The sequence below is a fragment of the Polypterus senegalus genome, chromosome 5 (genome assembly GCF_016835505.1).
Source record: "Polypterus senegalus isolate Bchr_013 chromosome 5, ASM1683550v1, whole genome shotgun sequence".
Taxonomy (NCBI): domain Eukaryota; kingdom Metazoa; phylum Chordata; class Cladistia; order Polypteriformes; family Polypteridae; genus Polypterus; species Polypterus senegalus.
This window is the reverse complement of record NC_053158.1, coordinates 205611537-205632324: the sequence shown is the minus strand read 5'-3', so window position 1 is coordinate 205632324 and position 20788 is coordinate 205611537. Positions and strand designations below refer to the sequence as shown.

The window sequence follows — 20788 nt, the reverse complement described above, 5'->3', positions numbered from 1 at the left end:
TTTACAAGCCTTCAGTTTTACTCCGTTGGCATTGCTGTCTCTCTCTCAGTGGTGGAGGTCGACTTGTTCTCAATTTTACTTTTTGTAAAAATTGATTGATTTGTATGGAATGATTACAATAAAATTTATAAAATTTCAAAAAAAAAAAGAATAAAGAAAACCTGCTCCAGAGCGCTCTTGACCTCAGACTGGGGCGACGGTTCATCTTTCAGCAGGACAACGACCCTAAGGACACAGCCAAGATATCAAAGGAGTGGCTTCAGGACAACGCTGTGAATGTCCTCGAGTGGCCCAGACTTGAATCCGATTGATCATCTCTGGAGATCTTAAAATGGCTGTGCACCGCTTCCCATCCAACCTGATGGAGCTTGAGAGGTGCTGCCAAGAGGAATGGGCGAAACTGGCCAAGGATAGGTGTGCCAAGCTTGTGGCATCACATTCAAAAAGACTTGAGGCTGGAATTGCTGCCAAAGGTGCATCGACAAAGTATTGAGCAAAGGCTGTGAATACTTATGGACATGGGATTTCTCAGGTCTTTTATTTTTAATAAATTTGCAAAAACCTCAAGTAAACTTTTTTCACGTTGTCATTATGGGGTGTTGTGTGTAAAAAAAATGAATTGAATCCATTTTGGAATAAGGCTGTAACATAAGAAAATGTGGAAAAAGTGATGAAGCGCTGTGAATACTTTCTGGATGCACTGTATTAGTCTATTTGTCCTAAAGAGAAATTTAGCCTTTTACATATAAAACCCGACAACAACCCCGTTACCCGAACTCTAACCTCAGCCCTAAAGAAATTTACGTTTTTAAAGAAAGTCAAGAAATAATAAACCAACAGCAACCCTCTGAAACACATACAAGAATGACTAAGATTAGGAAAGCTTCTGCCTTGGCTAAAAGATATGAGAGTAGTCCACGTGAGGTGTTACATCCATCTATCCATCCATTCATTTTCTAACCCGCTGAATCCGAATACAGGGTCACGGGGGTCTGCTGGAGCCAATCCCAGCCAACACAGGGCACAAGGCAGGAACCAATGCTGGGCAGGGTGCCAACCCACCGCAGGAGGTGTTACAAAGGCATACTAAATTAGGTACGAAGGGTGTCTTACATAGAGGATGCGCTGCATTGTTCATAATGGCAATCCGTTTTGTTTCCATTCACTGCTCCTCTGCTACCTTCCAGCAGGTCCAGAGGATATCTCATAACTGAGCCTGCATTTTTAATCAGCTTGTTGACTCGGTGGGCCTCCGTTAAAGTGACTTTACCAACTAAACACACCACACAGGCCATCACAGAGTTGTAAAGCCTGTCACTACCCACATTAACACTTCTATACGTCGGACCTTCAACAAACACTATTACATGCCTAGGGTCTCTAGAGGCCTGGCTTCTACTCAGCACAATAGTCGCAGATCACAGCTGCATTTTGTCTCCTGGCACACACTGGCACGGTGAACTGTTTTACAGTCAAGTGATTCTGAACATATGGGGCACCTTCTGTGTTTTATGTGTCCACTTTTCCTTTTGTGAGAAGCTGTTTCATGTAATGTGTCCAAGTCCGAGCTCTGCCCCTCTGCAATTTCTTGCGATCTCATGGCATCAGACGTGTTACACTTCAGTGCCTTATTCTATTGTTCATTGTTTGTCTCCATGCTGTGTGCCTCTGAGTTGTCATTCCTGCTCATAATCTGCTGTCACTGTCAGGGACTCTCAAGGGCTTCCTGTGCTGATAAGCGTCATGGCATTTCTTTTCTTACCTCTTATCTCTCTAAAGGTTACACCTCGCCTGATGAAGGGGCCTTAGCTGCCTCGAAAGCTTGCATTTGTAATCTCTTTAGTTAGCCAATAAAAGGTGTCATTTTATTTCCTGTATCAATCTATGGCTAACACGGTACGACACTCTACTCTCTAAACTCGTAAATACCTAAGTGATGAGCAACAAGATAGAAACAGAACTGTAAAGAACGTGCAGAGATATAATAGTTCTGTTTACAAAGGCAGCACTCAAAATGTGCATGTAAAGATGCTGACACTTTACCGCATTCGGGGTCCCTAGTTCCCCTATACATATTGGGGGAATCCATCCATTATCCAACCCGTCATATCCTAACCACAGTGTCACAGGGGTCTGCTGGAGCCAATCCCTGCCAACACAAGGCACAAGGCAGGAAACAAACGCGGGCAGGGCGCCAACCCACCGCAGGGCACACACACACATACCAAGCACACACTAGGGACAATTTAGGATCGCCAATACACCTAACCTGCATGTCTTTGGACTGTCGGAGGAAACCAACTCAGACAAGGGGAGAACATGAAACACGCAGGGAGGACCGGGGGAGTAAACTCAGGTCACCTTACTGCGAGGCAGCAGTGCTCCTACTGCGCCACCGTGCTGCCATGTCTGTGTATGTGAGTAGGCCATGTGATGCACTGGTGTCCTGAACTGGGGCTGTTTTCTCCATTTCACCTGATGCTGGTGAGGTAGGATATGGCATCCTAGCAAGTATGAAACAGATTGGAGAGTGTATGGTTATGCATGGTGGCAGGCAGTATGGCTCTGTAATAAATCTACTCTACCAGTCAGAAGTTTTACAAGATCTCTGTTTCTCCAATTTTTCCTCACATTTAATCAAATGAAAAGTAATGGATAACACAAAATGGTGAAAAGATAAGCAATAAACTGCCAGAGGTTTCACTTTATGGCAAAAATTGAAAAAAAGGAAATTTCAGAATATTACAAACTAGCCGTCCCCCATGGCTCCGCCCACGTAGTAGTGAAACAAGACAGCGAGGAAGGCCCCGCCCAGCTCCCCACTGCTGATGTCACACTTTCCCCTTCCCTCGGCCGGCAGCCTCTGTCTCGGATTAGTGCAAGTATATCGCTCCAGCAAGCAAACTATGATTCTCAGCGCGATGAGAGAAGTCACAAAATCAACCAGAATGTTCAAGATCTAAATCCGTTAAGTAGCTCTCTCTTTCGCCAGCTAAGTGGAGGTAAGGAACATCCTGAGGCTGGCGTGTGAGTGAAGAGGGCCCCGCCACCCCAACTCTAAGCCCGCTAAATCGGTACCACAAGCAAACTATGATACATATTTAAATCTACCGGAATATTGAAGCAAATTATAGGAAAAAAAACAACCTAAATCCGTTAAGTAGTTCTCTTGTGAAAAGCAGTCAGACAGACAGATGTTGGATTTTATATATATATATATATATATATATATATATATATACTGCTCAAAAGAATTAAAGGAACACTTTTAATCGGAGTATAGCATAAAGTCAATGAAACTTATGGGATATTAATCTGGTCAGTTAAGTAGCAGAGGGGTTGTTAATCAGTTTCAGCTGCTGTGGTGTTAATGAAATTAACAACAGATGCACTAGAGGGGCAACAATGAGATGACCCCAAAACAGGAATGGTTTAACAGGTGGAGGCCACTGACATTTTCCCTCCTCATCTTTTCTGACTGTTTCTTCACTAGTTTTGCATTTGGCTACAGTCAGTGTCACTACTGGTAGCATGAGGCGATACCTGGACCCTACAGAGGTTGCACAGGTAGTCCAACTTCTCCAGGATGGCACATCAATACGTGTCATTGCCAGAAGGTTTGCTGTGTCTCCTGCACAGTCTCAAGGGCATGGAGGAGATTCTAGGAGACAAGCAGTTACTCTAGGAGAGCTGGAGAGGGCCATAGAAGGTCCATAACCCATCAGCAGGACCAGTATCTGCTCCTTTGGGCAAGGAGGAACAGGATGAGCACTGCCAGAGCCCTACAAAATGACCTCCAGCAGGCCACTGGTGTGAATGTCTCTGACCAAACAACCAGAAAGACTTCATGAGGGTGACCCAAGGGCCCCATGTCCTCTAATGGGCCCTGAGCTCACTGCCCAGCAGCATGCAGCTCGATTGGCATTCGCCATAGAATACCAGAATTGGCAGATGCACCACTGGTGCCCTGTGCTTTTACAGATGAGAGCAGGTTCACCCTGAGCACGTGACAGAAGTGAAAGGGTCTGGAGAAGCCATGGAGAACATTATGCTGCCTGTAACATCATTCAGCATGAGCAGTTTGGTGGTGGGTTAATGATTGTCTGGGGAGGCATATCCATGGAGGGTCACACAGACCGCTACAGGCTTGACAAAGGCACCTTGGCTGCCATTAGGTATCAGGATGAAATCCTTGGACCCATTGTCAGACCCTATGCTGGTACAGTGGCTCCTGGTGCACGACAATTCCTGGCCTCATGTGGTGAGAGTATGCAGGCAGTTCCTGGAGGATGAAGGAATTGATACCATTGACTGGCCACCACACTTTCCTGACCTAAATCCAATAGAACACCTCTGGGACATTATGTTTTGGTCCATCCAATGCCACCAGGTTGCACCTCAGACTGTCCAGGAGCTCAGTGATGCCCTGGTCCAGATCTGGGAGGAGATCCCCACAACACCATCTGTCATCTCATTAGAAGCATGCACCGATGTTGTCAGGCATGTATACAAGAACACAGGGGCCATACAAAGTGCTGCGTACAATTTGAGTTGCTGCAATTAAATTTTGGCAAAATGGACTAGCCTGCCACATCATTTTTCACTCTGATTTTTGGGGCGTCTTTGAATTCAGGGCTCTGTAGGTTGATCATTTTCATTTCCATCAAGCGATGTGGCATCCTTTCGTTCCTAACACATTACCCAGTCTATATCAGTATAGATATCCAGGAGGATTTCTTTTTCCCATTGAGATCTGATGTGTTTTCAAAGTGTTCCTTTAATTTTTTGAGCAGTTTATATATATATATATATATATATATATATATATATAGAGAGAGAGAGAGAGAGATTGAAAGAAAGACAGACAGAGAAAGAGAGAGAAAGAGAGAGACGGGAGAGAAACTTCTGTCCTTAGGGGTGCCAAGCCATTTTAACATGTGAGGTGTGAAGAATGTCATTTGTATGCCACCGGGAAGCAGGCTGCTTGTCACTTGACTCCAGCCCAGCGTCACCGCTTTTCCCCTAACAAGTCCCTGTGTGTAAACTTTCATTCAGGCCCAGCTATGATGCCGTCGGTTGTCAGATGAGTGCAGGAAGGCAGACGTCTTCTTCGCGTCTCTCTGCTTTATTGACTAGAAGCCTTCTTCAGGGAACAGCTAATAGACTCCAACCTACAGATGTTCTGCCTTGCAATTTGAAGCAAACAATTTGCACAGGTGTCCCAACTTCTGTTGATTACTTAAAAACTTTCCGTCTGTCTTGAAGCAGAGTTAGATCAGACTGTGTTACTACACCCTTTGAAGTACTACTTGTACAATATTCCAGTGGTAATGGCAAAACATTGGCAATTAACAAATGAAATGAGACTGAGCATCATTAGAAGCGTAGACCTTTCATTTAGTGAAATTGAAGAAAAAGAAAGAAAGTGTTAGTGAGTCCAGTGGTGTCCTATGCAATCTAAGGGCAATTGGAAACTGGGAGAAGCTCAGATAGGAAGAGATCTGGCAGACCCTACGTCACAACCCAACCAGAAGAGAAGTTTCTGAGGGCCACCAACCTGCACGATACGCATTCACAGCACAACATGCTCATTTTTAAAAAATGTCTTTACACGATTCATCAGCAGAGGGTGAAAAATACAACAACATATTCTTTCCCTGTCTGTGTTTGCTTCATCAGACCAGAAGGAAGTCTGGAGTGTCTGTGGCAGTTCAAGAGCCAAACAGAAACATGGGAGGGGTGGCAAAATATTAGAAAAGAATCACAAGCTGGCGCGGCAGCACATGGCTAAGATGCTACACTCACGTTCGTGTCTGACCCCGATAGCTCAAGTGTCTCATTAGTGGAGGAAGCCAAGCACAGAGGAGTGAACGGCGTCAGAAGCAGAACCAGCCTGTGCGAGAACTTGACGCCCACAGCTGTCACCCACAAGCTCTGCATGCTGGGAAATTTCCTAAAGTCTGCAGGCTGGTGAAGGTCATCACATTGTATTAAAAAAGGGTGGCCAGGCAGATCCAAGTAGCTACAGGCCAGTAAAGCTCAACATGCATCAATGGTAAATAATGGGAGGAATTATTAAGGAGAAGATCAAGCAGCGCATGTTCAGAGCAGGAGGGTTAGCAACGAGTCAGCATGGGAACAGACAAGGGAGCTCCAGTTTGACTCATATGCTGCAATAAAAGCGGATGATCAGGGAGGTGCATATGATGTGATTTATCTGGATTTTCCGAAGGCATTTGGTAAGTCCAACATGGCAGGTGGGCATTCAAGGCATGGTCTGTAGGTGGCAACAAAATTGGCTCAAACAAAGGAAGCAATGGGTTATGGTGAGGGGAGCCTTTTCAGAATTAGCTGTTGTTTGAAGCGATGTCTATCAGGGGCCTTTTTAATAAAAATAAAAAAAAGAAAGTGGTCCGCCACCACCGAGACGAGTCTACTATTCGGGATCATTTCCCCGACGAAAGGATTATTAGCAAGGGTTTATGGCCACCACAATTGCCTGACTTAACAACGTGAGACCATCTCTTGTGGGGTCATTGAAAGGGCTGCGTTTATGCGAGAGATCCGCGGACTGTAAATGAACTGAAGTTGAACATTGAAAATCCGATACAGAGAATCGATCCCATGGCATTGTAAAGAGCGTACGTGAACATGCTGAAGCGGGCACAGAGATGTATGGGCGCACAAGGAGATCACTTTCAACATCTTCTGTAAATGTGAGTACCAAATTTGATTATTTTTCTTTTCACCATGTAATGCAGTTGTCACTTTTTCATTGACCACCCTGTACATGGACGATCTGGAAAAGAATATCAATAATCAATAAGTGGTTCAAGTTTATAGATAATATCAAACTTGTTGGAAGGGCAGATAATGGAGAATCGGTGACAGTGTTACAGGGGGACTTGGACAGCATACGGCAGCTTTTGCGGATGATGAAATTGAACCCTTGTGTTTCGAAATATTCTGTATGGGAGACGGCTTAAGGGCCCTGGTGGGGGTGACACTGTGCCTTCTCTCTTTCTCCCTCTGCAGAATGGAAGATTGACAGCCGCTCCACCGCCGACGTCACTTCCGTTACCCACCCCTTCCTGCACAGAACCCTAATGACCGGAAGTTGTGCCAGTCTGAGTCAGTTGAATTCCGAGCTTACAGTCTGGAATGCTTGTTTTTTCCGTTATGCAGCGTCAACAGGGAGGTACCCCAACACTTTTGACATTCTTTTCTCTTCTTTATGTACTCCCCTTGTCCTATTAGGGTCAAGAATGACCCACCGTCAACACATCCCTTTTAGAAAAGCCTCCTACCTCAATTTTAATCTTCAAGTCAATTTTATATGCTTATTAAGAGCTTCGTGAATAATGCTTTATTTTCCCCGTTTTACAGTAAAGAGGACCTGCCCTTATTCAGCGTGCATTACTACTCACTCGTACTACAGAACGCACTAATTGAGTTTTTATTATTAAATTTGCTGTTGTTGGTTTTACTATTGTGATTATTTTTATTATCATACCATTCCTTCAGGAAAGTGGGATACTGACGTGTCCAGCAGCTTTCATGGCATTAGGACCCCCATTACCTATAACTCATTCTATGCAAGAAAAACTTTCATACATCATGTGAAATGGAGTGTGTGGCGTACTCAATGTGGGGCATTATGGGTCAGAGGCAGTGTAGCTAAGATAGTCCTGCAGTAGCGGCAGCAGATCCAAACCAGACTACATAGTACATCAGAACATTCAAACTCTCTGAACGAGAACAGGCCATTCAGCCCAACAAAGCTTGCCAGTCCTGTCCACTTATTTCTTCTAAGATAACATCAAGTCGAGTTTCTAGAGTCCTTAAAGTCTTACCGTCTACCACACTACTTGGTCAAGTGTCCATCGTTCTTTGTGTAAAGAAAAACTTCCTGATGTTTGTGTGAGATTTCCCCTTCACAAGTTTCTAACTGTGTCCCCGTGTTCTTGATGAACTCATTTTAATGTCACCGTCTCGACCCACTGGACTGATTCCCTTAATCTTTTTAAACACTTCAGTCAGGTCACCTCTTCATCTTCTTTTGATTAAGCTGTAAAGGCTCAGCCCTTTTCATGTTTCCTCATACCCATAATCAGCCTAGTCACTCTTCTCTGGTCTTTCTCTGGTTCTGCTATGTCCTTTTGTAGACAAAAAAATGTCCACAAAACTCCAGATGAGGCCTCACCAGTGCGTTATAAAGCTTCAGCAGAACCTCCTGTGATTTGTACTCCACACATCAAGGCGCTATATAACCTAATATCTTAATAGCCTCCATGGTCACTTTAGTCCACTTCAGTCATGTCACCTTTTTAATCACCATTTGGTTCAGCAATTCCAGTCTTCCCTCCATTGTTGGTCTCTGTGGTCCAGGACCAGCCTTGTTACTCTTCCCTGGACCTTCTCTTGTGCTGTTATGTCGTTTTTGTAGCCTGGAGACCAAAACTGCACCCAGGACTCCAGATGAGGTCTCACCAGTGTGTTATAAAGCCTGAGCAGAACCTCCTGTGACTTGTACTCCACACATCAAGGCGCTATATAACCTAATAGCTTCCATGGTCCCTTTAGTCCTCTTCAATCATGTCTCCTCTTAATTGCCCTTTGGTTCACTCATTCCACCATTGTTGGTCTCTGTAGCCCTGAATCAGCCCAGTTGCTCTTCTCTGGACCTTCTCTTGTGCTGTTATGTCCTTTTTGTAGCCTGGAGACCAAAACTGCACACAGGAATCCAGATGAGGCCTCACCAGTGTGTTATAAAGCCTGAGCAGAACCTCCTGTGACTTGTACTCCACACGTCAAGGTGCTATATAACCTGGCATTCTGTCTTCTGAACACTGTCTAGCAGATAATAGTGTGGTGTCCCCAACGATTCCTAAATGCAGTCACTGTCCCAATCCGCTGCACTAATTCCCTTCATCATTTGAAACACTTCAGTCAGGTCTCCTGTTACTCTCCTGCAAAGGCTCAGCTCTTTGAATCTTCACTCGTAACTCATCCCCTGTAGCCCTGAGTCAGTCTAGTCGCTCTTCTCTGGACCTTCTCTAGAGCTGCTATGTCTTTATGGAGACCCAAACTGCACCCAGGACTCCAGATGAGGCCTCACCAGTGTGTTATAAAGCTTGAGCAGAACCTCCTGTGACTTGTACTCCACACATCAAGGCGCTATATAACCTGACAGTCTGTGAGCCTTCTTAATGACTTGTCGGGAAGTCGATAGCTTAGAGTCCACTGTGACTCCTAAATCCTTCTCCTAAGGGGGACTCTCGATTTTCTGACTGCTACAAAAAGGACATAACAGCACTAGAGAAGGTCCAGAGAAGAGCAACTGGGCTGATTCGGAGCTACAGGGGAGGAGTTATGAGGAAAGATTAAAAGAGCTGAGCCTTCACAGTTTAAGAAAAAGGAGATTAAGAGGAGACCTGACTGAAGTGTGCAAAATTATGAAACGAATTAGTTCAGTGGGCAGAGACAGTGACTTTAAAATTTCGCACAAACATTAGGAAGATTTCTTTTCACACAGAGAACCACAGACACGTGGAATAAGCGACCAAGTAGTGTGGTAGACAAAAGGACTTTAGGGACTTTCAAAAATTGACTTGATTTTACTTTAGAAGAATTAAGTGGACAGGACTGGTGGGCTTTGTTGGACTCAATGGCCTGTTCTCGTCTGATTTGCTCTAATGGTCTCCTCTTGTTTGTCAAACTTCTTATGTTCTTTGCACAGCGACTGGGTGATGATATTGTTTGTACCCTTTGATATCACGTTGTCTTAGACTTTGGTGGTCTGCTCTTTTAGTCTTCATTGTCACTGTCAGGTCACAGCCCGGCTAATGACTCCTACACAAAGAGATTTCTATATTCAGAGAATGTGACCTTTACTGTAATTGCTCACTGGTGGAAGCTAATTACTCTGCTGAGAGGCAAATGTGTCTTCTTTAGGACACTTTGCCTATTTGTGTTTTTTCAGTTTTTATTTTTTACGAAATGTACTTTTGATATTAATTACTTTGGCTTTAAAAAACAAATCTGTTCAGTTTGGTTTGTCAGTTAAACATGTATATTGTCATGAATGGACTGACATCCCGGCTGAGATGGACCCTGTTACCTCGCCTCCAATATAATGGATGGTCTGGAAGAGAGGCAAGGCATTACACGTAGTAGAAACAGATGGACTGGCATCCTGGCAGGGGTGGACCAAATACTCTTATACCCGGTGTCACACACATGCTATTGGGAGGCAGCTAAAGAGCCTGAATGGTTGTAATTCCATGCCAGACTGGGGCCGGAGAGGTGCACTAACTTTCCTTCTCAATCCCTTGCAGACCATCCATGGGAAATCCAGCAGGGTTTACGGCCCTCTGATGACATCACTTCCGGTTCCCCATTGGGACGGGTGTTTGGAGCCTCTGTTGACGTCACTTCCTGTCTCGACAAATAAAGCCACCATCTTTGACAACCTGCCTCAGTTCTGTTTTGGACTCGAACCTGTAAACAACTCCCTATGAATTACCCATTTGCAGCCAAGGGAGTATTATATGGGTGGCTGCCCCCAACCTTTCTTGATGTCTTTGGCTCGTTCTTGTGACACCGGCTATGAGGACAGGAAATGGATGGACTGTGTGAGTGGTGGAACATCCCAATTAGAATGGTTGATGTTCTCTTGCCTGACCAATGGGGTCAGCCTGTCCTGATCTATACTAATAAAAGGCAATGCCCTCACTCACTGACTCACTCACTCACTCATCACTAATTCTCCAACTTCCCGTGTAGGTAGAAGGCTGAAATTTGGCAGGCTCATTCCTTACAGCTTACTTACAAAAGTTAGGCAGGTTTCATTTCGAAATTGTACGCGTAACGGTCATAACGGTCGACAACATTCGCCATGTTGAACTTTCTTATTTATGGCCCCATCTTCACAAAATTTGGTAGGTGGCTTCCCTGCGCTAACCGAAACCAATGTACATACTAATTTCGGTGGTATGAAGTCACTGTTGGCTGCCATATTGAACGTTTCAATGGTCTTTGTTACTTATGGGCCCATCTTCAAGAAATTTGGTACACGGGTTCCCAACGCTAACTGAATCCTACTTACGTACATCTATACGTCCATAGCCTGCAGCTCGGTCACCGTCCCCCATCCCAACGACTCCCACGTTGTAGGCTGCCTGCCTATATAAGGCCGTCCGTCGCTCCAGTCTCTTCATTCCCTTCCTTTCTTCGCCACGGGATTCACGTCTCCCTGCTGATAACTACAGCCTTTTTATTTAATCCACGGCTTCTCCGCTGTTTTATTGTTCATTTGTTACGATTATAGTTATTGTGTAGGTATTTTAGACTTACTTTACATTGTTCAGGTCCCCATTTCCTTTATCATTCCCACCGTACCCCCATTAACATGTCTATCGAGGTGATCACCATCGATCAAAGAACTCTCACTTACCGAGTGGTTTCCATGCCCGGAGATGGCGCCTGCCTTTTCCATTCTCTTTGTTACATATTGCACGGCCATATCAGGCTCACTCTTGATATCCATTGTGTCTTATGTATTGAATGACTGGACAGGTTCAAGGTGTGGACTGATGACGGTACAGGAGATAATTAGACTACACAGGAGCACTAGAAGAGTGAAATGCTTAAGGCCTTCACCTGTGGATCTGCATGTGAGTTGATGGCTGCCGCTGAATTGTTCGGTTGTCGCTTTCAAGTGTACTGAAATGGCCAAATATTTTACACCTTTGGACAACCGCCAATGCCTCTTAAACATCTTAGATTGACAGGTGACGATTTGAGTAGTGGACACTTTGATGTTTATGAATGTTTAAACTCTCAAAAGCTGGATGTGAAGTTATCAATGAAACTGGTTGTGTGCTTACAACGCTTGACAGATGGCGAATGTCACTTCAACACAAGTCCTACAAATACTGTCGTCATTGAAACAAACCATGAAACTCAAACCGATTATGACAGCAGCAATCCAAGCTGTGAGATTTGAGACAAGATTACTGTTCACATGGCCAACTGTACGTTACATGCTCAGAGTAAGCTCAGCGCACAGCTTGGTCAGATTACAACCGGAGGGCCGAACTCACAATGTGGTATACAAAGAGATCCTTCACAGATAATTATTGGGATATTCTCACTCAGTTTAAAAAGGTTTAATTTTCTTCTTAATAAAAATTTTAAGGCAGTACTTCGCCGCTGTGAAGCACGGGTATGTTGCTACTATTCTAATATAATGGAAGGTCTAGAAGAGAGAGAGGCAGGGTGGTCTATGACTGGGCCAGGAAGACTGGTTTCCGGTGGTAAGAACAGATGAACAGCCATCACGATGAAGGGGATGGAGCTACCTTATACCTTCAGTATGCTGCTGCTGGATTATGTGAATTTCCCCTTGGGACTAATAAAGTATCTATCTATCTATCTATCTATCTATCTATCTATCTATCTATCTATCTATCTATCTATCTATCATATAGTGCTTTCTATCTATCTATCTATCATATAGTGCCTTTCATATCTATCTATCTATCTATCTATCTATCTATCTATCTATCTATCTATCTATCTATCTTATCTGGCCAGCATTCCAGTACAGGGAAGTGCCACATTTCAAACGTTCATTCTACAAAAACGCTGCAAGATAAAATCAATTTCATTACGACACAAGAAAGGGAATACCAAATAGATTTTGTTCACTGTGTTTTAAAAATGATGTCTTCAAGGTGGTGGCTGTCATTAACGATACGCTCTTTGAGATGCTCACATGACTCGTTCAGCCATTTCGTGTCAAACAGCGTCCTTGAGGGCTTCGAGGTTTTGAGGTCGGTGTGTGTAGACCTTCGACTTGAGATAGAAATCGCACGGAGCGAGATCAGGCGAACGTGAAGGCCACCCGACATCGCTGCGCAGGGAGATCAGCTTCTCCAGAAACATCTCCCGCAAAACTTGCATGGATCTCCACGCAGTGCCGTATGAGCTGTTGCTCCATTGTGTTGACACCAGCCATTCACCACATCCATGTCTTCCAGTTCTCTAGCATTTCAATGTAACGTTCTGAAGTGGCGGTGACCGTTGCTTTCTTTCTGCCTACAGTGCCAAATTCTGCAACACACGTGTGCTCACTGTGCAGGGGTCTCCGATGAAGTTCACGAGGGTTGGTTTCAGTCCAGTAGTGAAAATTTGGCATATCTGCGCAGCAAATCAAATGGAAATGTGCCTCGTCGCTGATGTCACATGACGTTGACATCTTGATGAACGCTTTGCAGAATGTTGGCACACAACTCTCTATGGCTCTCCCAGTCTCACTCAGTGAGTTCCTGCTCTGCCATCATTGTGTATGGATGGAAATGAAGGTCCTCGTGCAAAATCAAAAGACCTGCTGGAAATGCCAAAGGCAGAAGTGCGCTGAACGTCTAGGATACTACAAAATGGATAAACTTACAGCTTGGATGTTTTCAGGGTGGGACGTCCTGGAGATTCTCTGTTCAATGTTGCACCCATCTGCCTAAATTTAGCCACCCACTGAAGAATTGGGACGTCACCGTTAGGAGGAATGCTGAAGTGCGTTCGGAAGGTGCGTTGTATAGTGTTGATGGATTCATTGTTTTTTGGAAGAACGCTTTGAAGGTGAAGCATGGTGTGCACCGGACCAAGACATGTGGCCGACTGAATACAAGGGATCGCCTATCAAAGGACCCCCAACCCACTCGGTGGCCTCTACCTTGAGAAATGTGGCAATTCGTTTTGGCTCACCCTGTATAACAAATGGACTGTATGACTGATAGAGCATTTTGACTGGCATGGTTGGCATTCCCTTTTCCAGTCAGGGGACCAAATCAAGTGGGGGGGCACTGGGTGACTGGTTAGTGAACCCCCATTTGGGCAGCATTAAAGCTGTGGCCCACAGGTCTACCCTGTTGGGTTCCATGGGTGCCACCAAGTGGCGAGCGGTCAGGTGGAGGTTCCCCTGTCCCAACATTGTTCTGATTGGCCCATTGAGAGCTTCCTGAAAACGGTGGTTTGGCACTGGAAGTGCACCCAGGTCAGAATTAAAAGGGAGCCCCCTCCAAATTGACCAGGGCACCCGAGTCAGGCGAGAAGCTCTTCTGGGAGGAGTGGATGAGAGAGAAGAAATTTGAATTTTTTTACTTTTACTTTACATCTAAGGAGCCCAGGACTTGCGTCAGAGTAGTTGTGTCTGGGATTTGAGGGTCTATGATGGCCCCCCTAGAGGCCACAATATGCACTGTGTCTTTTCGAAATCCAGAGAATGGGGTTGAATACTTTTGCCATGGCCCTGTATGTATCTATCATATGACATCCATTTCAGTTTCTCTAATACAAATAGCCGACTTGCCATACTTTGCCCCTGTCTTGAGTCCAGCTTGGCACTCCCCATTTGTGTCCTACCACATGCTGTACCCGCACGGTATCCACTCTAGCACACTCCTTCTGCCTGTGTTGTGTCCACACCAATCTCCAGATGCCAGTGTTATCTCACCCCGTCCATGCCCACACAGACACAATCCGATGCCCAGGTCTCTCTTACTTTGTCAGCCGCTGTGAGCCGCGTCCACGGCTTGTCTGCCCGTCTGTCGTAGTCCTGTGCGTCGGCCACCTCTACGTAGTCACTAAAGCGAATCAGGATCTTCGCTTCACGCAGTTCCTCCACGGTCGGTCGTTGGCTGAGCTGGTGAAGGAGAAAAGCACAAGGATAACAAGGAGAAAAAGCAAACGGCACACAGACGGGAGCCGGGCTGGGCACAGAGCGTGACCCACCCATGCCCCCCGAGAATAATCGGTCATTTCATCTTCAGATTCAGAAAGTCTCCAGAGCCTTCACTTTTTCAGATTTCAGTATGTGGCTGCCTTGTGCTAAAATCGTTTACTTTTCTTTTTTCCCCCCCGATATCAAACAACACTCGACACCCCAGAAGGACAACCTAAAACAGAAAATGTGGATTATTTTTGCAAATTTATAAAAAAAAAATTCATAGTTGGAGACGATGGCACTGACCAGAAAGCAGGAGACAGAGCTGGAGGTGGCAGAGTTAAAGATGTTAAGATTGGCATCGGGCACGACGAGGATGGACAGGATTAGAAATGAGGACATTAGAGGGTCAGCTCAGGTGGGACGGGTGGGAGATAAAGTCAGAGAGGTGAGATGGCGTTGGTTTGGAGAGATGCTGGGTATACTGGGAGAAGGGTGCTAAGGATAGAGCTATCCGGTAAGAGGAGAAGAGGAAGGCCTAAGAGGAGGTTTATGGATGTGGTGGTGATGGGACATGCAGGTGATTAGTGTGACAGAGCAAGATGATGAGGACAGGAAGACTGGAAAGATTTGTGGTGACCCCTAATGGGAGCAGCCGAAAGAAGAAGAAATAATTGAAATATCCCATTGACACACATTTTTGGACCCTTTGCTATGACACCTGACATGTGGCTCAAGTGCATCCTATTCTATTGCTTATTGCTGAGGTGTTCCCACACCTTGTTTGGAGTCCAGCAGTGGTCAATTCAGTTGAGAGGACCGATGAGGAAAGACACACATCTGTCTATAGAAGGTCCTCCACGTGAGCAAAAACCAAAGCGTGAGGTCGAATGAAAGAGCTTTGAGATGGCATTGTGTCAAGGCCCAGATCTGAGGAGGCTTACTGTAGAGAGCACACAAATTTACACTGAGCAGAAGTTGAAGAAGATCCTTGGTACGACGGACGGCGAAGATCCTGACGGTCAACTCTGGCTGGCCTCCTGTGTGGAGAGGGGAGAAATTTCCAGAAAGACGACTCTCACTACAGCACTGCGCTAACCTGGGCTTTGTGGCAGCTCGGCCAGGAGACATCATGAAATCCCACTTGGAGTTTGTAGGATTGTGTTGAGGCAAAGATCTGGGTAAGGCTACAGGGAGACCCTGAAGCATTGAAGGTTCCCAAAACATCAAAATTTGGGGGTCCATGGCCGAAGAAACCTCCCAGACTTTAATCCCATTGAGAAGGCGGGTGGACAAACAAAAACCCACCAATTCTGATTCGGCAAGAATGGTCTGCCATCAGTCAGGATTGAGCCCAGACATTGATTGACAGCCTGCCAGGGCAAATTGCAGAGAGGGGTCTGGAAAAAGAAAGGAGGGCCAACCCTGCAAATATATGGAGTCTCTGCATCAACTTCATGTCATTGTCAATAAAAGCCTTTGAAACTTCTGAACTGCTTGTCATTCTACTTCAGTGTACCAGAGAAACATCTGACAAGAAGATCTTAAATCACTGAAGCAGCAAACTTGGTGAAAACCAACACTTGGGTCATTCTCCAAACTTTCAGCCCATTCCAACAGATGGTGCACTGTAAACGTTCTCACTCAGGTCCGCGCTGCTCACCTACAGTAGCTTTTAATAAATTTGCAAAATTCTCTAAACTCTTTTATTCGTTTTGTCCTACTGGAGTGTTGAGCGTTGCTTGATGTCAGTAAAAAAAAAATAAATAAATAAGTTGAAATGATTTTAGCACAAGACTGCAACAGAACAAAATGTGTAAAAATGAAGGGGCCTGATGACACCTGACATGGTGGGATGTTTCAGATTGTAGGAAAGATAAATGGCAGCCATTATGAAATGAACTCTGGATGGGATTGTGGTTGATCTCCTCTGCCTCATTGTCACTTGTCACCCTCCGTGTTCTTTCTCTTTGTTGTGATGACCCTACAGGACGCCAAGTGAAAGCAAAGTTTACCCTGAACGTCATTTCATCTCACAAGTATCCTTGAGTCCTGTGATGTAGAGAGAGAAAGAGGGAAAGAAAGACGGAAAGAGAGAGAGAAAGATGGGGAGAGAAACTTCTGTCCTTAGGGGTGCCAAGCCATTTTAACATGTGAGGTGTGAAGAATGTCACTTATGTGCCATCGGGAAGCAGGCTGCTTGTCACTTGACTCCAGCCCAGCGTCCCCTCTCTTCCCCTAACAAGTCCCCGTGTTTAAACTTTCATTCAGGCCCAGCCATGATGCCGTCGGTGCTTTTTCAGAAGTCGGTTGTCAGATGAGTGCAGGAAGGCAGACGTCTTCTTCGCTTCTCTCTGCTTTATTGACTAGAAGCAAACACGCATGATGGGGGGAGCAAAAAAGGTCAGCAGCTTTGGATGGAAAGAGAGAAGACCTGTCAAGGGGGCTTTGTTTGTCTAAGCCTGATGTGGAAACACATGGCAGCTGCTGGAGGCCACATGGCTGACGGTTTCATTTGAAGCCTTCACTGCAAACCCTAAGAAAGTTGTTCAGCCTTGTAGGTGCTGACTGACCAAAGCGCCAACATTTACAGACGTCTCATTCCTAAATGTTCAAAGGGAGCGCGTGTCCTCCCTCCTCTTAACTCCGGATCTCAGCTTCTTTAGTCCTTTGTCTCCTAAAGAAGGTCTCAGGGAGCCACAAGTGGCCTTTGGGCTGAGGTGAGTCGAACAAGGAGAGCTGGAGCAGGACGTTCAGCGAGTGACCTGCCCTGCTGTCAGACCGAGGCGTCTCTGAACGGAGCGGACACTCCATTGAAGCTCCTTCCTCTCTGCAGCCGGCCCTCCCGACGTGATGTTTTCTTAATTGAAGGACATTTGTTGGGTACGTTTGTCTCACTTGGCCCTTCTGTGTTTCAGGCCAAAAATAATACAGAGAAGGACCCCAGTGCCACCCTAATGGCCACACACACACACACACACTCGCCGGAGCCATTCAGTCATGCCACGCTGACGTCCCTGTGTTTGAAATGTGGGGAGAAGTGGGAGCCCTTGGGGAAAACAACATCGGGAATTACTGAGGAGGGAGTCCTACCAGGGTGGGGGTCCTGAAAACAAAGACAAAGAGAGACATCATAGATGGACAAGCATGAAAGGAGAGCACTGAGTGTGAGAGAGAGAGAGAGACACGAAAGGCACTGTAAAAGAGATATGAAATATAATAAAAAAGATAAATCGACAGGAAAGGCATTATATGATAGGTAATTGTGAAGGGTACTACAGTATATAATAGCTTTAAAGAGTACTAAATAATGGAGATGTGTGATATCATAGTTGTGACTGGCACTATAAAATGGATAGAGAGAGAGAGAGACATGAAATACAGCATACAAGACAGACATACTATAAAATGGAGAGATATTAAATGTATTATAAGAGCAAGACAAATGTGGAAGGCATAATAACACAGTTGGGAAGGAAACTGAATTAAAGATAAATATGAAAGGCACTATAAAATACACACAGATATGAAATGCATTGTACAAGATATACAGATGAACAGCTGTGAAGGGCACTATATCATAGACAGTTGTGAAGCAAATAGCTGTTGGAAGGCACTATAAAAGCAATATAATAGTTGTGAATGGGACTAAAATAATCAATAAATGTGATAGGCACTATAAACTGTAGATATAAAATGCAGTATATTAGATTAGATAGATAGATAGATAGATAGATAGATAGATAGATAGATAGATAGATAGATAGATAGATAGATAGATAGATAGATAGAAAGGCACTATATAATAGTTAGATAGATAGATAGATAGATAGATAGATAGATAGATAGATAGATAGATAGATAGATAGATAGATATGAAAGGCACTATATAATAGATAGATAGATAGATAGATAGATAGACATGAAAGGCACTATATAAGATACAGACAAATGAAATGCATTGTGTATGATGAAGAGGTGGATGTGAAGGGCACCTTATCATAGATAGTTGTGAAGTCACTACCAAATTGATATGAAATCCGGTGTATAAACCAGACAGTCTTATATGAAGGGCGCTATATAACAGTTGTGAAGGCCACTTAATAACAGACGGATATGAAAGGAACTGTAAAACAGATAGAAGCAGAGCTATGACAAGCACTCTACAAGACAGATAGATAAACAGATAGTTATGAAGATGATCATATACAGTAGCATAAAGTTGTAAAGGGCATTGTGTAATTGATAAATTTGAAAGGCACTATAAAGTAGTTCAGAGATATGAAATCCAGAATATAAGGTAGATAGACAGGAAAATAGATAGATGAAAGCCACTATGTCATAGATTAATGTGAAACGCACTATAAAACAGAGAGAGATGAAATGCGCTATTTCAGCTAAGCAGATAGAAAAGTGGTATAGAAAACAGATAACAACAACCCTATAAAAAATAAACAGACATAAAAGTTGTGAAAGGAACTATATAAAATAAATAGATGGATAAAATTGCAGGTTTTGAATCAATATTTATATATGAGGTAGTACACAAATGAAAGAGATTCACGGATATGAAAGGCACTCCATAAAAAAGATGGATGTAGAGTTTTACAGGCACACGTAGACATGCCAGGTGGATATAAAATGTTTAAATGCATGCAGAACGTTTGTTCCAGACAGTTAAGACATGTGCTATATAAGAAATATATGTAAGATGTTATGAAAATTACTGATATGAAAGCAAATTTAGAAAACAAGTGGAAAAGTGGATGTGTGGAAATGAATGGGTCTAATATTAAAACAGATGATCTATAGACACGAATAGCATTGTAAAAATTATAAATACAAAGCACTGTAAAAAAGAAGGATGTTAAAGGTGTTATATAAAATAAACACATATGGACAATACTCTAAAAGATTGACAGATTGACCTGAAAGGCATTATACAGTATATGATGGATAGACTGAGAGGTCTAAAGGCAGGTTTTTAGCAGAGAGACATGTTAGATGTCACAAAAGTCATTATAAAAAATATAAACAGAAGGATATGCATAACCTTATATGACACAGGAGTGAGATGTGAAAGGTGGTATATAAAGAAGGGCCGAGTACTTGCATCTAAAAGCCAGATGGATAAGTAAGGGTAGGTGCCAGGTTGGTGCAGTGCTGACAGGTGGGTTAGGTGGATTGGCATTGCTAAATTGGACCACGTGTCGCGGGGTGTCCCTCAGTGGATTGGAGCCCTGCTGCCTTGTGTCCTGTGCCCGCTAGGGTAGGCCCCAGCTTCCCTTATCATAATACAGCATATATGGAAAATGAATGATTAAGGAATGTGTTGCATAAGTCCCAGCGACCCAAAAGCTGCATGCTTTGTAAAGACATTATAAAATAAATAAGTAAATACATTCAATATGCGCTATGAAGTACAAAGAGTAAAGATGGAAAGGCATTCTGAACGAGTTATGAAAGGCAATACCAAGGTAGGCAGACAAACTGTGGGCAGGTGTGAAAGGCACTACATGCTACAGACAGACCAAACAGAGGGCAGCTCTGCTCTCCGTCTTGACGTCGATGTGTTTTGGTGAGAAACTCCGCCGGCCGATGTCATCCCCTGGGCGTCCAAACCACATGATTGTAGGGCTTACTAAAAATAGAGCGCGGCGCGAGGCGCTCCGTGTTAAGCGCTCATTAGAGGAGGCTGGCGGCGCGCGGGGTGCCAGCGGCCCTCCGCTCGTTCTGCTGCTGTCTGCGGTGGTCCCGCTTCACGGCCCGGATAGAAAAAAAGCAAACCTACTTTGCGTGTCAGGCGTCTTTTGATTTCTCGCTTCTCCTCCTGTTCTTCTTGTTCATTCCTGGCTATAAGAAAAAAAAAAAGAAGAAGACGCGTTGATGAGCGAAACGTCACACATTTGAACTGATCGGAGGTCCCCGGCCTGGGGGGTGCCTAAAGTCTGAAGAGGTACGAGTGGAGGAATCGGCGATATAGCGACCTGCCGTGACCGGGGCTGTGACTCGGCTTGCTTTAATAAAGTGCAGAATCCCTTTGGTCATCGGAATGAGCGCTCT

General features: G+C 44.5%; 1 protein-coding gene and 1 long non-coding RNA gene across 8 annotated transcripts in view; one reads left to right on the top strand and one right to left on the bottom strand.

Moving 5' to 3' along the window:
- Positions 1-20788, bottom strand: part of LOC120529827 (phosphatase and actin regulator 1-like) — a 269957-nt gene that overhangs the window by 6500 nt on the left and 242669 nt on the right. For all 7 annotated transcript variants that reach the window (XM_039754013.1, XM_039754010.1, XM_039754016.1 and 4 more), the window contains 2 exons: positions 20517-20578; positions 14564-14704 (listed from right to left, as the gene is read on the bottom strand). In XM_039754013.1, the coding sequence (XP_039609947.1) occupies positions 14564-14704; positions 20517-20578 (203 nt within the window). The remainder of the gene's footprint in view (positions 1-14563; positions 14705-20516; positions 20579-20788) is intronic.
- The window catches only part of LOC120529829, a 31959-nt gene continuing 17169 nt past the window's right edge, over positions 5999-20788 (top strand). Inside the window, exon 1 of the long non-coding RNA XR_005633819.1 lies at positions 5999-6239. This is a non-coding gene — a long non-coding RNA (uncharacterized LOC120529829). The remainder of the gene's footprint in view (positions 6240-20788) is intronic.